Source organism: Leptosomus discolor, chromosome 6 (genome assembly GCF_034619465.1).
Source record: "Leptosomus discolor isolate bLepDis1 chromosome 6, bLepDis1.hap2, whole genome shotgun sequence".
Taxonomy (NCBI): domain Eukaryota; kingdom Metazoa; phylum Chordata; class Aves; order Leptosomiformes; family Leptosomidae; genus Leptosomus; species Leptosomus discolor.
In genome coordinates, this window is record NC_141396.1 from 56,762,267 (window position 1) to 56,779,578 (window position 17,312).

General features: G+C 37.3%; 1 protein-coding gene across 1 annotated transcript in view; it reads left to right on the plus strand.

The window, feature by feature from the left end:
* PTPRN2 (protein tyrosine phosphatase receptor type N2) overlaps positions 1–17,312 on the plus strand; it is a 493,917-nt gene that overhangs the window by 95,181 nt on the left and 381,424 nt on the right. Inside the window, exons 6-8 of the mRNA XM_086467328.1 lie at positions 1,641–1,895; positions 3,236–3,276; positions 5,115–5,488. Of these exons, the coding sequence (XP_086323454.1) occupies positions 1,641–1,895; positions 3,236–3,276; positions 5,115–5,488 (670 nt within the window). The remainder of the gene's footprint in view (positions 1–1,640; positions 1,896–3,235; positions 3,277–5,114; positions 5,489–17,312) is intronic.

The window sequence follows — 17,312 nt, forward strand, 5'->3', positions numbered from 1 at the left end:
ATTCTTTCAAATAATCCTTGAGGCCTCATCCCTGGAGACATTCATGATCAGGCTTGATGGGTCTCTGGGCAACCTGATCTAGCTAAAGATGTCCCTGCTCGCTGCAGGGGGCTTGGACTAGATGACCTTTGGAGGTCTTTTCCAGCCCAGTGCATTCTATGATTCTTGTCCCCCCGAAAAATCACAGATATTCTGCTGCCTCTTCCCTGCAGCAGAAGAGTCTGTAACTACTTCTTTCCTAGTCTTTAACTACTTCTTCCTCCTTTGCTGTGAAAAGCAAAACCTTCTCTTTAGCCTTTTTTCTGGCAGTGTTTTCCCCTTTGCACACCTACTTTTTAATTCACTTTTACATAAGTCTGAAAGCTGACAGCATCATCCCAAACTCTTATTTACAGATGCTGACGAACTTGTCCAACCACTGGGCTTAACAGCGAGAACTTTACTATAAGAAAAAAGGTTGGATGGTGCCTTCAAACTGCTTATATATAAATTCATACATTCAACAGATTTAAAAGCAGTCTGTATCTTCCTCTTCTTACACAGTACTACCTATGTGACAGAGGTTTTTTGCTTGCATGCAAATGCATATGTATGCTAAATTCCTACTCTGCATGAATAAGCAGAACAGGGGTATGACTGAAAATGGTGTTAGTGTGCTAGAGTAAGCCCCACATTTAGTGTCTCACATGCCAAGGGAGATTAGGCTGAGTTTTGCAGAGTTATACAGAATGGTACTAAAGGATATCTGCAATATATGCAGTCAGAAAAGTACCTTCCCTGAAGAGCTGTTATGCTACGTCTTCTAACTCACCTTTAATATCCATGTCCCTGAATTTCCTCATCTTCAAAACTTTTTTTCACATCAAGATTTTTATGTTGTTTTGTTTTGTTTTTCTCCCCTAAATATAAGTCCATTTGCTTTTCCTGGCCTGGAACTTCATCTTAACATTTCTTTCCCCAATGTGACTGGTAAAACATTCATAGCTGACAAATCAAAACAGTAAAGATCACTTTTGACAGAATATGTATTTTGAAAGAGAAATCAATAAAATTTAAAAGGTTTGCCCATTACATATCCATGTATATAATGGACATATATCCATATCCACTTCTGACTGAAGAGGAACTTTTTGATTGAAAGACAAAATATAGCTTTTTTTTTTTTTTTCTCCAGGAATTCATATAGCTGTTTACCTTTCAAAACCCAAATCACTTAAGAAACATGATCTTTAATAAACAGTAGTAGTGTTTGCTCTGTCTTAGTGCAGATAAAAAAAGTTAAGCTACCTTAACACTTGTCTTCAGTATTTTGAGTCAGTTTAGACTAGGGAACAATGCTCTTGTAAAGAAAAAGTGACAATTTTATACACCTCTCTCTAGGACAACTTGCTGGGTTGCAGTGGCATACATCCCCCAGTGCCTGACACGCATTCAACTTGTCATAAACTCTGACATCCATTTACAATACTGTGTTTTCTGTGAAGATGGCAGCATGAATGTGTGTATGCTCTTTTGGAAAACAGACTCTCTACATGAAGGAAAAGATATCTTGTAGGAAAAATGAAAGACACTTACTGGTACAAATGCATGTGCTTCATGTATGCAGCTAAATCTTGTGCTTATGTTGTTTTGTGATCCAGAGACACTTATTAAAGATGTATTGAAGGACCTAGAGAAACACCACGTGAATGTGGAGAATCTCAGCTCAGCAGAACTGGATGAGATTGCTGATACTATTGCCAATACAGTTCAAACTGTTGGCATTCAGGAAGAAACAGAAGAGGGTGCTGGAAAAACTAAAGACAACAAGACAGAAGCACAAATGAAGAAAGAAGATGCTCAAGGAAGGGCAGAGGTTCAGACTGGATTAATGGAAAACAGTGTTAATATACCAGGTATTAATTTTACGAGTTAAGTGCAGCAAAAGATAGCTATCCTAGTTTTCCTTTATTATTTCACATCAGTGCTAGACTTTTTAAAATTGCTTTTAAAGAAGACATGAGGGAAAGTTTCTGTATTCTTCCTCGAAGGCTGCAGAATTTTAGCTTTGTGGTTTTCTTTTTACAGCAGGTACTTTATTTACCAAAAATGCACCTGTTTGTGAACCCTTGGTCTTCAAGATTCACGAACAAGTTAAACCTACACACCCGATTATATCGAAATACAAATTGTCTTATGCTGTGTGGTCTAATTTCTCTTTCTTGAAAATGAAATGTTTAAGCATAAGGATAATGAAAAATTATTATATTCCCAGAAAGTATTTCAAAATATGTGGGAAAAATAATTATATTTTACAAATAATAATTCTTTAATGCACCACAATTACTTGCAGAAGTAAGTCTTAGGTACAGGTAGAAATATACTCATTCCCTTTCCTGCTTAGGGAAATAAAAGAGTTATGGTTATTTGCTTCTGTCTGGACACATATTTTCCTGGTCTGGCAGATTCAGGAGCTACAGCAATTGCCATTAATGAGTTGATACCACAGTGGGACATAAGTTCCTACTCACCTGTTCTCTATTGTAGGAATGTTATATCTAGGATACCAAAAACATATGCTGTAAGTCATAAACAGCAATTTTAACTTACTGTCTTTTTTCATGGTGATATACTGAAATCCTTACTAGTTAGGGATATTCTGGTTATTTTAATTGCCAATTCTTTTTGTAGATTCAAATAAGCAGACTTGAGCATTTGTTTTGAATCATGCTGGGAGAGATGAGTAAGACTCAGCTCATAAACCCAAAAGCCAGCATTGTTTGACTGAGGTCAATGGTGTGACTGCATATCATCACTGTAAACTGTAACATGGTTTTGGTAGACAAAACCTATTGAATTAAGTTGTCTTCCACCAAAATGTGTGTGAGGGATGCATGCGTTTCCTTTTCCTTTAACGTAAATATCCATTCAGCCAACTAAATCCGTTTTATTGTGTTTTTCTTAGCTATTGATAAACTGATATGATGATTGGACACTTAATTAGCAAAATAACAATCTTACATTGGCTCTTGAAGTACTCTGTCTATTGATCTTGCATTAATTTGCTATCGAAGTGGGGTTAGAATAACAATACTGAACTATGCAGTGCTCTTTACTCTGCCCTTTCAGCTTTGATGTCTTAATGTTTAAATTGCATGAAAAGACCACCACGACAATGCAGCCTATAAGAAGTGTTTGTTTCATATATGGTGTTTTCCCTTCATGAGTATGTATTCCCACTTTTCATATCCTACAGACAATGGAGTCCGTGAAGCCAGTGCAAGAACCGATAAAGAGGTAGAGTACCAGTATTTTTAATAAAGCAAGTATTCCATCTCAGAATGTCGGGTTTATATGCAGCGAAGGTCAAAAACATACTTCTGAAATATGAGACTTATTCTGTGTCTTATGTGGACATAATTCAATATCACAGCATAGGCATATTGTTGTTGATACATAGAAATATTAAATGAACATTTATTTAAACCTTAACTAAAATGAGTTTTGCAGTTCAAAAAACCAAAATCAAGTCCTGTTTTGCCTTTCTTTCATTTATAAGTAGACAAAATTCATAACAGATCCCAAAGTTTAGACAAATGCAAACTTCCCTCAGGTTAGTAAATTTTTGAGTATTGAGGCGTTCTTGAAAATGCCCTGCTTTCACCTGTCCTTTTGCTCTTACTTCTGTGGAACGTAAGAATCCTTCTCAGATAATCTCTCTGTTTTTCATGAGCAAATGAGTAAACATATTCCTTCTGAGGGCATGTGTTTATGGGAGGGTTCAAAATTCTTTCTCCTTTCAAAGGATCTGTCATTCAGGATCTGTCATTCTTCAGTTTTTCACTTTACCACTAATTCTTCTAAATAGTGGAATATCACAGGTATTTCAAAAGCATTACATCTCCTACCCAAGATGGTAACACCAAACTTGGGATTTTACCCCAGATTACTTTTACAATATTCTTCATGAGCTTTGAATCATAGCTTACAGACTTGTCCAATATTCAGCCGTGTTTGAAGTATATTCATCTTCCCTTTTCAAGGTGCATGGAGCAGAAAAATCTCAAAGAAATATTTTTTAAAATTCACATGAAACTTCTCCTACAATATACTCTATTAAAAGCTGACACTGCAAAACTCAGAAATGGTCAAACCCTCTTGTGTTCATGGTAAAATCTCTTTAGTAGCTGCCTTTCTACCAAGCAAGGAAAACACACAAGTGGACAATGTGACAAGAGCATTAACCAAGCACATGAAATTCTTCAAGGAATGAAGTACTGCATTCACAGCAGACTTACATAGGATCCCATATATAGATTTCTTAGTGACAATTGGAACAGGGGATGTAATAGAAAAGAATGTATTGTGACACAGAGCACAAAGTGCCCATTAGCCATCATTTCCTCCCAAATGCTTGACTGTAATAAATGTATGAAACTAGCTAACAAATTGTTCCAGGTGTGTGTTTTGACTTTTGTTGATTTGCTTTTTGTTTCAATTTATTAAACAGATTTTTTATCTGTGATTGTATGTTTAGCTTAGTGGATCACTCACAAACAGTTTGTCACAATTTCTAGAGATGAATAAGTGAAATCTAATTAATCAGATAGTATCTGTTCCCTTTCCTGTGTTATGACTTGTGAGACCCAAGAGGTATGCATGTTTCCAGTCCTAACACTTAGGCATATTGATGGATATTTCTATTATTTCTCCTTTTTCAGTAACTTATTTGATGACAAAGTTTTATTGTCATCAACACTTAAGCACACAGACACATGAAAATGGACACTGTGAAAATACCACCAGCATTTTCTTCTAGCTGTTTAAGACAGAGAAAAGGCTGTCTAAATTCTGTGATATTTGAAGAAGAAAGTAACTGTTAACTATAGAATTACTTTGCCCTTATTAAAATATTGAAAAATACAGTGGCATAATTTAATGCTCTTTTATTATGACTGAGTAAATGTTATGTTCTTACATAGTCTGGCAGCATATAGAGATTAAGAAAATGACCATGAGACATTTGTATGAATAGACCACCATGTCAGTAAGAGTTTGAAAGATTATATCCAGGTTTGGTTCAGTATAACATTCCTGTGTTTAGTTTTAAACACAATAATGTTCTTTTAATACAGGAGAAGACTGCAAAACTAGTTAACTTCTTGAATGAGAATGCATTACATGAAAATATGCCTAAAGACCTTATACCTGAAGAATCTACTAAGACAGAAACCAAGAAATCTGAAGACACTGACTCTTCTTCCTCAGAAGAAATAAATGCTGGTGTGGAAAATGTAAAAAGTGAGACTTTCTCGAGGGAACTGCCAGCTGTAAAGAACAGTGAATCTGACTCCAAAGACCCAAGCAAGACCAGCTACTGGATTAAGAATGCTTTAATGCAGGATGGAAGCTCCTATGAAGAACCTCAGAAAAATATGGGACAAGGCTTACAACTTGAAGTGAAGTCTTCTGAGGAGAAGGAATACGGCTATATTGTGACAGTGAAAGAGTAAGTATAGCAGCCAATTTAAATGGCATTTTTAACTGGAGAAAAGATAAAGTCATTGCACCTAATGAAATATGAATGTACAAGAATGCCACAGGCCTGATTTTTAATACATCTGAAACTGTTTGGAACCTGTTCAGTACTTTGATGAAAATACAAGAAAACAGTTCCATTTTCTTCCAGTGCCTTCCTGCAATGCAGAAGATATTTAGTTTGTAGGTCTTTTGCTTAGACCCCTCTCTCTCTTCTCACGTTCCAGTGACCTTCCAATATGTCAGTAAGCGTGCTTATGGTTAGGATGTGGGCTTTAAATATTTGACTTGAAAGTAGCCTAAATATCAATGCCTGAGTCATTCTTTCAAAAAATGATACACAGTAATAAAGCACAAGGTTTTCTCTGTGGTTTCATTTTGATCCTAAAATAACACATATAGTAATCCAAACATCACATATGCAGCGAGTTTAGAAAGAAAGACCTAATGATTTCAGGTCATGTCACTAATGAATTTGACATTTAATACTATACTTTCAAAAGACAGCTTTTTTTCACCTAGTGATACACATTTTAAAGCAGGAACATTTGGGAGTTTGAATGATGTGGGCACTTTTACATCCTTTTCCCACTGTGAGAACAATGTTATAGTTAGTGAACCCGACTCATCTTCTGTGAGAAATTAGGGATTTCTAGGATGGGTTTACAAATCTCTGCCCAGCATTATAAAGAAACCAAGACAGAAACTTCTGTAGCATGGATTTATTCTTTTGACTGTCTCAAACTTATTAATGGGATTGAAGGCAATAGGATTGGGGAGGATTCTTGTTTCTACCACATTGTATTGCTTTGAAATGCATGTGGCTGGGTATTTGAGACAGCTTCTTGTTTACCTTCTCCCAGGGGCTACCCTTGAGAAAGATGGGATAACAAAGAAAGGATGCCATTTGGGGGGGAAGAGATTTTATATGGTGCGTGGAGGGACAGGCACAGGAGAGAAGAGTGAAAGCTGAGGCTCAGCAAGCAGCCTGCAAAAATCAGACAGACAGAGAATTCTCAGAAAGTAGGGAACAAACGCCCAGTCCTCAGAGATAATGGAAGAAATATGTTTCGTAAGGACTCAGAGGTTACCCTCAGAAAATAAAAGTTACTTAGTTACTGGAATGAAAGATGATGTAGGAAAGTGCTCACCTTGTGAGGACATAGTGGGAATGAGGGTTATATTAACAGATCCTTGAATTGCTATCATGTCCCCTCCTGAGTTTTATTTTTACCATTTTAATGTTACGGTTTAGTCACTTTCTAAAGAAACCCAGCTCTAGAGTTTAGAAAGGACCTTTTGGGAGTTTTGGAGTGCTTGCTTTAAGGAAAGACCCAAATGATTTGAGATCCTCCTACATCTGTTAACTTGCCTGTGTGTCAGTTACCATTGTTAATCATTATTTAATGACCAAGTGCTTTGGATTTAATTAACCAGTTTTAAACTGCTTTTGCAATTACACTTTTCAGTTGTTTCTCTGTAACATTCATTTTCATTGACTGGTTCCTGTAGCAGGCTCACTATTCTCAAGAACCTGCTTCAGGAGAAATCAAATTACAGAGTATTATGGGGTTTTTTTGTCTAGGTTGTACCTTAGTCCTTCAGGTAGGTTACATTTCTATTTGCTTTTTGCCAAAGGGGCACTCAGGAGTCTCCTTCTGTGTTTTTGAAAGCAGTCTACCAGAAATTAGTGGGATACCCTAGTTTAACCACACCTCTTGGTTCCTGCCTATGAATGCTATGCGAAGCAGTAGAAGCTAGTTTTTCCCCAACTCGGCACTGCTTCCCTCAGGCCTTTTAACTCACCTCAGTCTGGAAGGTGCCTTTATATCCAACAGTATCTTAATGGTACCATCTCTCTTGACCAACCAGACTTATTTGGCTCATAAATTCTCTAAAAGCTTAGAGATTTCACTGCTCTACATAATAGGAGACATTCTGACTTCCAGTCCTTACAGCATGTAAATTCTCCACTGTGTCATCTAATCTGTTTTTTTTTTCCTAGCTAGTCCCCTGCTGCTGAGTTTTCCCAAAATTATATCTGTTATTATTCAATAAAACTTGCTGAAGAAAGTAATTTGTCCAAAGGTTCTTGGTCCTAGAGGACTCCATACACACAAATATAATGTAGCATGGATTTGTTCAGCTTCTTTACCATTTTCAATACCAGAAAGTACTTTTCTTGTGTACTAGATTATTACAATTTTAGAAACTTTTGGGCAAGATGCTTTTAGAAAAACATTGGGATGTTAAAATTGCTCAGGAATGATGAGAAAAAAACCTGCAATGCTTCAAATTATTTGAATTAAAAAATGTAAGTTTATCAAAACAATTTTAGTTTTCAATGGTGAACAACTCATTACACTAAGCACATAATACCTGTATTCAGAAAACTTTGATATCCTCACTACATTCTTAGCACTTGGAGTACAACTAGGTGTAATCATCTCCGAAGTCACCATAAAGAAAAAGAGAATAAGTTTTTATGCCTTTTTTCCCAGTTCCTAATCTAGAATGAGTTCATTATTAAAGAGAATTAGCTGTTTGAGTTGAAGTAAAGAAAAATTCCTTTTGTACCAGGATTATGTTGCATTCCATCTGCAGCAAACAGATTTTGATTCAGGGTTCTTAGCCAGTGACGTATAACTCCTCGGTGATTGACCCTTCTCAGCATTTCAACTCCAAAATATACTGGTTTAATTTTTGTTGTCGTTGTTAAACTTGTTTGTTTGTTTTGAATAGGTCTATCTGAAATGTAAGAGTAGAAGGAAAGCCTCGTATTCTGAAAAAAAACAAAATTATATATTCTGGAATTTTATAAGAATCACAAAAGAATAACGAAAACCTGTTCAGGAAATTTCATTCATTTCATAAAAATGGACTTGTCCACTCAGCAGGAGCAGTTAAATACTTTCTACATCAGTTGAGGAATCTATTATGTACTAGTATTTCCCACAACCATTTCTTTAGTACATAAAATGGCCTTAGAGAGCAATTGGATCAGTGTAGCCAAGAGTTTCAGTAAGGACTTGTTTTCATGAATGTTGCTGTACTTGTATTTTTTCTTGGGGGAGAGAGAATAGTGAAAAGGGTGTTTGTTAACTGTCACTGCACAGAAGAGAAATGTTAATGTCCTTTTAAGGAATATTTCTATAGTAAGCTTCCTATTTCATTGATTTTTTGTACCAAAAATCTTACTGGCTTTTTGCAATAAATAAATAGTGTAAATAAATAATTTAGGTGTATGCTACACATTTATATATAATTGGAAATGCATGTTATATTCACACAGTGAAGTAAAGGGACCAGAACTATTCCTAGTTAGGTCTTTAATCTATGTCAGTCTAAAATCACTCCTGTTTGAGAGGTGATTGTGGTCTATAAGTACTCAGGAAGTTGATTTCACAACTGATCTTTGATATTTTATGGTTGGACTTGATGATCTTGAAGATCTATGATTCTCTGATTTCCTGTTTAGACCTTAATGTTTATTTAAAGTTCTCTATTTTTAATAGAGAGGAAGCTGGAGCTAAAGCTTGGCATGAAATACATCATTCTAACAACCCAAGTGTTAGACAAACTCATATGTGAAGTATCTTGCAGCAATTAACGTATTTAAGATTATAAACCTAAAATTATGATTTAGGTGGGTTTTTTTTTAATCTACTCTTAACCTGTGCACACAAAATGAAATGCCAAAATATAACATGAGAGGTACTTATTTATTTTCCAATACTACATCTTTGTGTGGTTTTCTTCTTCCTCCATAAAGCAATAGGTCATAGTCTCAATCCATCAATTTTTATTGGTTGTGATTTTTTGCAGCAGCGAAGCTTCATTTTTACAGCTGAAACAGTGGTCTTTTGGTGAGAAAGGGAAGTAGTCCAACATATTTTTATGCTGGGGATAATAGCTTGAGTTCTTTTCGCCTTCTGTTCTTAAAATGGAACTGAAAAGATTATACTCAGTGGTATAGTTGACAGATGTCAGGGGTGATCCATTCACTATTAGATTCTCAGGCTTCCATGGCTTTGCAAGTGTGATCCAAGGAGATATTAAGACTGCTTCAGTGAACTCCTAAGATGCCAGCTTTTAATTGTGCCACAAAGCAAAGATAAACATTTCCATGTAATACTTGAAGAAAAGATTTGTGATAGTTTAAAGACTTGTCAAAACGGCAGTCTGATTGTCAATGGGAAGAACAATAGGTCACTCCTGCTGTGTTTGTCGAGTGACCTTTCAGATGGTTGGAGCAGTGCAATCCATACCAATCCATAATATCCATCAGTGCTAAGCTTGGGAATGAATTGACAGTTTCAGTGTAGAAAATTGTCCAGCAAATCCTCCACTGTGCTGCTTCAGCACTTTATTATGCTGAGAAACCAATCAAATTGAGTGATTTACTTTATTTACTCTTTTCTACTTCAAAAAATTGGTATTCTAGCACTGTAGGATTTGTGTGAAAGTGATTTGTTTCTCTCTCAGTGTAACTGCTTTGAACTGTTTATACTAATTTTAGCTCTGAAATTCTAAAGTAATCTTGTAAAACAGTTGTCTACTGTTATTTTCATTTGCATGCTACTTTGGCCATAGGTATTAAATACCTCTCTGTTATAGTGGGGACACAGAAGTGTGAACTCTCGAATCAGATGAGTCTTTTGTCTTTGGACAAAAGAACTTTTCCCATTTTCTGAAATTGAAGTTCTTCAATTATGGAAAACTTTTTTTGGGGTTGGAAAAAATGCCAACACTTCCGTTTGTCTGGCGGGATATGCTCCAAGCTGAGGGCCAAGATCCCACAATCAAAACATTTAAACAATGTTTAGCCTTCTGAGTCTCTCATGAGGAAACCCAAAGCCTGACTTTCCAGACCATGTAGTTCTTACCACCTCCAGTAAAACTAAACGCAAGCTGCTGCATGCTCAGCAGTTTATATAGTCAAGCTGGTGTGCAATTTCTTAAATATGTGTGTCTTGGTTTGAAAGACAGGTGTCTGCGGAGGAAGGCAGGAGCCTCCCTTGAAACGGAAAGTGCAACCCCCTTCCCTCCAAATTATTATAATTTTGAAATTAACGGGCCTTCAGGCAAAGATATGGGGAATAGGAACAACAGTTCTTTACTAATATATATAAATATATATATATATATATAAAACACAAGGCAGGGAAAAACAAACAACCCAGTGGTTTACGCTGACAGAGTCAGAAATACAACCTGACACCCTGTTAGGGTGGCAGTAGCAGTCCGATAAGATGCTGCCTGCAGTCCTCCTGAAGCGATGGGTGTAGTTCTGTGGAAGCAGCAATCAGGTAAAAGGGTCTGGTCTTCCTCCGAAGGTCCAGTGGTAGGTAGGTAACTCTTGTCCTCTGGAACTCCAGTGGGGGGAAGAGCTCCTCTGGGAATCCAGTGGAAGAAAGGCTGCTAGGGTGTTCGAAATCTCCGTTTTTATTTGGCATGGACTGCTTGGCTCCTTCCCCCCGGGCGGAGCATCTCACAATGGGATGGGGAGTCGTGAGGCAGTTCCTTGATGGGCCATTAACAGGAGATAGCCCAGGAGCGAGTTATCGATGGGTCAGGCGATAAGGCATTGTTGTGCCCATGAACAGGAGATAGGCCAGAGGGGGCAGGCAGGGAGCACCACCCCACCTGGTCTCAACAGCTCATGAAGATGGTAATAGAATACTTTTTTTTTTTTTTTCCTTTTGGCACATTTTACACTGTAACCTAGGACAATGTGATTGAGTAGTTAATCTTAAATGCACTAAGAATATCCTAATTTGTGTATAGAAAATTCATATCCTCATTGCTTATGACAGTCTTTCAAGCTTCAAAGTCAAGTCATTCTTTTCTGAAGCCATGCTCGGACACCCAGTGCAGAGGAACCTGTCCTGTTTTGTGATTTATCAGAATGTGTGTGCTTAAGGTTTTTCATATAAATACAGGATCACAGACCGCTCATGGCAGCTCTGTTAGCTTGTGAGCCAAATTCTGGCATTGTTGTATTAGTCAGTTCCTGGATATTTCAGTTTCTGTCATATGTTAACTCTCAATTCCAGACTGTCTATGTAAAATTATATAGGCTGTTAGTCTGTTCACAACATGTTAACTTAATTGGGTCATACATGCATTTCTAGACATTTAATTTGAGGTAGCTGGTGTTCTGCTCAGATGCTGTGAAAAAGCTGAAAATGGATCTTTTGTTTATAGTATAAAATTGCTATGAAATATGATTAGTCTGACCCATTTAACATGGGGAAGGGTTAGGCTAGTTCCAAATGCTCGATATTGTTTCTCCACCTTTACAAAGGTGATAAATGGTACTGCTTTGCATATAATTACTTTCAGCAGGATGGTGTTCAGGTTAGGACCCTGAAGCTGGGTAGTACAGAACTCCCCAAGTTTTCTGTTTTCCTAGGGAAGTCATTAAAACATTGTATTTTTATGATCTTCATTATTTGTTTCCCCTACAAGGTTAAAATATTTAGTGCATTTTAATTGCATTTAAAAATGAAATTTAAAATAAATAGGAGAAAATTAACCACAATCTCTACAGCAATGAAACAGGGCTGATTGATAGGTTTTATTGTTCTTTGTTACTGGAAGGTCTTGTTTCTTAGAAGCTGAGCTTTTGTATTCCATGAGGCTTTTCAGCTCTTTTTTAGAAAATAATAACAAAATGTTCTTTTCCTTTAATACATATATATACAAACAGAAACACTGATTTGACCTTCTCTGCATGTCTCAATGTCCTCTTTGAAGTTGTTATTCTACCTGCAAGCATGCTTTATCAAGGGAAAAAGATTTGTGCATATTCTTCTCTTAACTTCTACATCTAGCTTTAAAAACTAAAAAGAATTATAAATATACATAAAACAGAAAAGCTCTTGCTACTAAAGTCTGTTAAAATCAGTAAGGGGCAGCATTGCTCACATTAAAAAAGAAGGTAAATGTAAAATTTTTGTCCCTCACTTTGTCACTTTCCCTAGCAGTCTCTACCCTTGTATAAATAAGTTACATAAATGTCTATCATGGATTTTAAAGCCAAAAGTTTTGCTTCTGATAACATAGCTTGACCCCCTACCTAAATAACAAAGATGGAAAATACTTGCCTATGAATTTATCCAGTAGAGACAATTCTCCCGTTGTGTCTCAGCACCATAACTGGTGAAGAGACATAAATCTAGACTCTGCCTTGGCTAACTCTTCACAGGTAATTATTCATACTCCCTAGAGTTTTCTAGACATAAAATCATTTTTCCCTCTTTAATCCTTCAGTTTTCTTGTGATACTTAGAAAGTGACAGAGATCATATCCCCCACATCGCTGCTTTGCTGCCTTAATTCTGATATTATATATTCCCATAGGAAAATGATGCTTCGTGCTTCTTATTCATGCACAAGAAAATAACAGAGAAACAGTAGTTACTGCAGCTTTGCCATACGAGCAATAAATACTGGCAGGTTTTTTTCAATACAAGATTTCAGCTTTTAATATGTTGTATTATTTCTTATCTGTTGTATGTGCAGAGATATGACGATAGTCTGTTCCACTTCTGTTGCCCTTAGCTTTTGTGCTTCCAAAATCTGTTGAAATATATTGTCATGGAACATGAATCTCACCTGCTGATGCAAATCACTTTAGAAGAGAAGAGTCCTTCCAAGGGTCCGTTTTTCCCTCCTCTTAGGGCTTTACTTCCCCAGATGTTTTCCTCTGCTTTCTACTGGGACTAGCTTTGCATTTTTACCTCTAGAGGGACACCCAGAGAAAAATTTTGAATTGATGCAGCTGGTGACCACCTGATCTGCCACACTAGCAACAGTAATGGCAAAGAATCACTCTGGTCCCTTGAGTCGATGAAAGGCAAAGGGTAATTCTAGGAGGGTGTCTGGAGTCCCCAGTAGAGGCACAAGGACTAGCTCGCATTTGTGTCTCTCCGTTTAGCTACACAGATATGGCTGTTGGTGTAGTTTCCCAGAACAAACATTCCGAGACACTCCCATTTCTCTTTCCATGCCTTCTGTGCCACATTAGCATCCCTTCTTCGGGCTTCACACACTGGCTCTTTTGGGAGAGCAGCCAGTGCAGGTACTCCACAACCTCTCTGTGAGTGGGTTCAGGTTACTCTGCTGACTCCAGGCTATAGACCTTTAATCACTGAGACTGCACATTACATAGCCCCAAACTAGAGGTGAGGCTGGGAACTGTGCTTTGTTTTTATAAGCAGTGGTAGTCATCAAAACCCTGAGATGCTGCAATATCTCACAGTACCGTACGGTCAATACTTTTAGTATATCACAGTGGTTTTTTGGGTAATTACCATGTAGTTCGTTATAAAAGAGTGACGAATTTTAAGTTTTTGAAATGAGTGAGAAGGAGAAAGCCAGAGATCAGGATTCCTGGGAATGCAGCAAATTGAATCATAATGCAGTGTATTATCTACCAGTACTTTTTCATCAATGCTGTTGTGCCTAGTCCTGGGAAGCTCAGATGTAAAAATGCAATAATTTAATTTTCACGCCTGACATTTTTTTGGAATTTCTTGACTCAGATGACATGCACACAATGTAAAGACCTGACTGCTAAAAATTAGAATGAAGTAATTATAATCTCACTCTAAGTAATTTTTATTTCACAAAAATTAAATTTCATAAGTAGAAAATCAGTGAGTACTAATTCAGAACACAGAGAATAAATCAGAACAGAGTGAACATTTTAATGTTTCTTTCGAGTAGATATTCTGGCTTTCCACTGGCACTTGTTTGAAGAAGGTATGTCACAATCAAAAGACTAGGTATATCTGCTATAAAAATAAATTTAGAGTTAATTTCTTTGTAGAGTAGAGAATTATTTTTATAAAAAGTCAGTTTTAAAATATTTAAATTTTGGATATCTTACAGAAACTTTAGTGTTTCTTTAGCTTCTTTCAGCACTAGGTTGTTGGATATTCTTTGTTATTTTTCATTTAAACCATTTGCATTATAAATTGGTCTGGGATCTGAGCTGCCTTGAAGGAAGAGGGAAGATATGAAGGAAGGGAAAGAATGAAATGTTGGAAGTACATTAAAATACGTATTATGATTTGTCCTCAATCTTATTTATTAATTACTTGTATGCAGGAGTAATTTGATATGAAATAACAATTTCGTGTTTTCAAGGCTTTTTTTGCATCAGAGATTCACAGTTCATGACAAGTGGACTTCAGTGCTGTTTCTAACATGCATCTTAAAATGCATTAGGGAGTACTTTGGTGGGGTCCACTTCAGTCTCAGAAAGGAAGATACCACACCTATGGCACAGATTATTGCCATTATTTCCATGCTTCTGCTAGCGACAAAGCATCTGTATGAATTTGTTGCTATTAACACAGCTGGAGGTAGTGCGTCTTTGAAGTAAGCAAGTACAGGCTGGCAGTGTCACACTTCCATTAAAACGCTAGAGAGCTGATCCTTCTTGACTTCTCTATCACTCTCGTGTTTCCATGATGTTGTTATCTCCTCTGACCTTCAAAGCCTGACCACTGCCATTGATTTTTACCAGGTGTCATCTGGGTTACAAATTGGTCTGAACTTGAATCTGTGTGTAACAAGAGGTTTAAATTCACACTTACTGGTGGTGGGAAAAGAGGGAAAAAATCATGGAAAGTGGGAATTTGCTGAGCTGTCAAAACAGAAGTAAGCTTAAAAAGGTTTTATGGCTAATAAAGCCTTTGTGGAAATAAGCATAGATAAATGAAACTGAAGCCCAATGCAATAAAATTGCAGTGTCCTTAAAATGATTATGATAACAGTGCTGTAAAGTCAGGCAGCTCTCCAACAATCCCATGAGTAGCTCTGTGCTCAGAAGTTATTTCGTTGCTTTCATGAATCCTGAATAAATGTGAACCATTTACAAAATTAATCATTATTTAACAAAATTTAAGGCACAGACCACACTCAAACCACATTAAATCTATTTAGTGCTGAAGTACACTCCTTCTCTAAGTCTTTACTGGGAATGTGTGCTTCAAGTTGTATGCAACTACACTGAAACATGGACAAAAGACTGAAACTTAGACAGACAAGGTAGGCTGTTGTAATGCCACGGACTTGAAGCATCAGTGCCCAGGACTTTCATTACAGATTATCAGATGAGTTCATCTCAGGGGCACTTCCCGACAAGAGAAATAAATACAATTTTGGTGTCTAAATGCTTTTTTAGGCTTAGACTCAGAAGGAATTTAATGGCAACCCTATGAATTTGATGTTAAAATGTTCCCAGTAGTCCTTGCTATGCCATTTATCTCCTCTGTGGCCTGGAGCAAGCGACTCTGTCTCAGTTTCTTCTCCATTGTTATGGAATACATGCATCTCTCTTGTGATGAGTGAGACTTCCTTTGTGTCTATAAAAAGAGAAGTAGGAGTTGAAGAAGGCTGGATTTAGTAGTTTTCCACTGGTGGTTGCCAACCTGATGAGAGTGGGAAAGTCATGTCGCTGTGTTGCCATGTCTTCTCTGACATGGTGTGTGCTACCTAAGGTGGCAGGAGCACTCGCTCATTCCATAGGTCATGTGTAGATGACACCATACACCATTTATTCCCTCCTCAGGCAAACGTGATGTCTTTCCTCTGGATTGCAGAGCACGTGGCTCAGTTGTTGGTAGCTAGCAGCTAAATTGGCCAGATTTGGTAAGTGACCTTTCAGGTCTGAGAACAGTGGTGTTGGTGTGCCACACAGTGCCATGAAGCCAGTTCCCAGGAGATAGGAGTCAGTGGGAAGAGGGGAGTGAAAATCTCTTGGGGAACCTTGGTAAAGCTATGTCTGTTTATTGTGATGGCATCAGCAGCTCTTCCATAGTTCAGTTACTATGGAAAGATGCACACAAAGAGGTTCACATCCTTCTATTTCATACTTCAGTAACTGAGTTTCTCATTAGGTTGCTTGTTAAAATATTTACTAATCTTAGGAGGAAAAAATAAGAGAAAGGAGAAGAGGAAAAAAAAAAATAAACTGTGTCCTTAAAATAAAAGTTTCCTGGTATTGTTTTAAGCTTCTCTGAGCTGGAGAAGTGCTGTGATCACAGAGTCTGAGACCACATCAATGATAAGATGCTATTCACATCTTAAGTCTTGGCTATTTATATCTGAAGGCCACTGAACCTCAGCCTCCAGGAGGCAGTGCCAAGGACCCTCTTTTCTCCTTCGAGGCAGCGCTGCACCTGGAAGACCCTTAGGAGCAAAGCACCTTCTGATGAGATGCATCAGACTCCCGGGAGAAAGGCTGCTGTTGCAGGAAAACCACAAGTTGTACCTACCCTTCAAATCAACAGGAGATAAATGGGATGCTCTTCATATCGACTTTAAGGAGAGTGAGTCATAGAGCAAGGGCCAGGGTGTCACTGTGGATTAAGAACTGTTTATGAGATAGGAGAGAAAGATTTGTCATGAACTGCTGCTTCTCAGTGTGTAGAGAGATTAGGGGTACCCCATGGGCAAATGGTCTCTGTTAGGAAGAACTGTGGAGGATTTAGAAAAAATTCCGGATGGATTTAAATACATTGAGGGATTAAGGAGCACAATGGTAGATGAAATTCAGCTGGAATAACTGTGACGGAATAATAAACATTAACAAAAATAGTCCTTTTTTGGGGAAAAAAAAATAAGAAAAGGTATTCTTAAAACTCCCCATAGTATGCGCTCTGAGGCTGTGGAAAACTTGGAAGAAAAAAAATTGCTGTGTTTAGATACATGAATCCTGCCATTGGTATGGTGGCACATATTTTCAGACTTGAAAATTTAAAAGAAGGCATGAAAATCCTG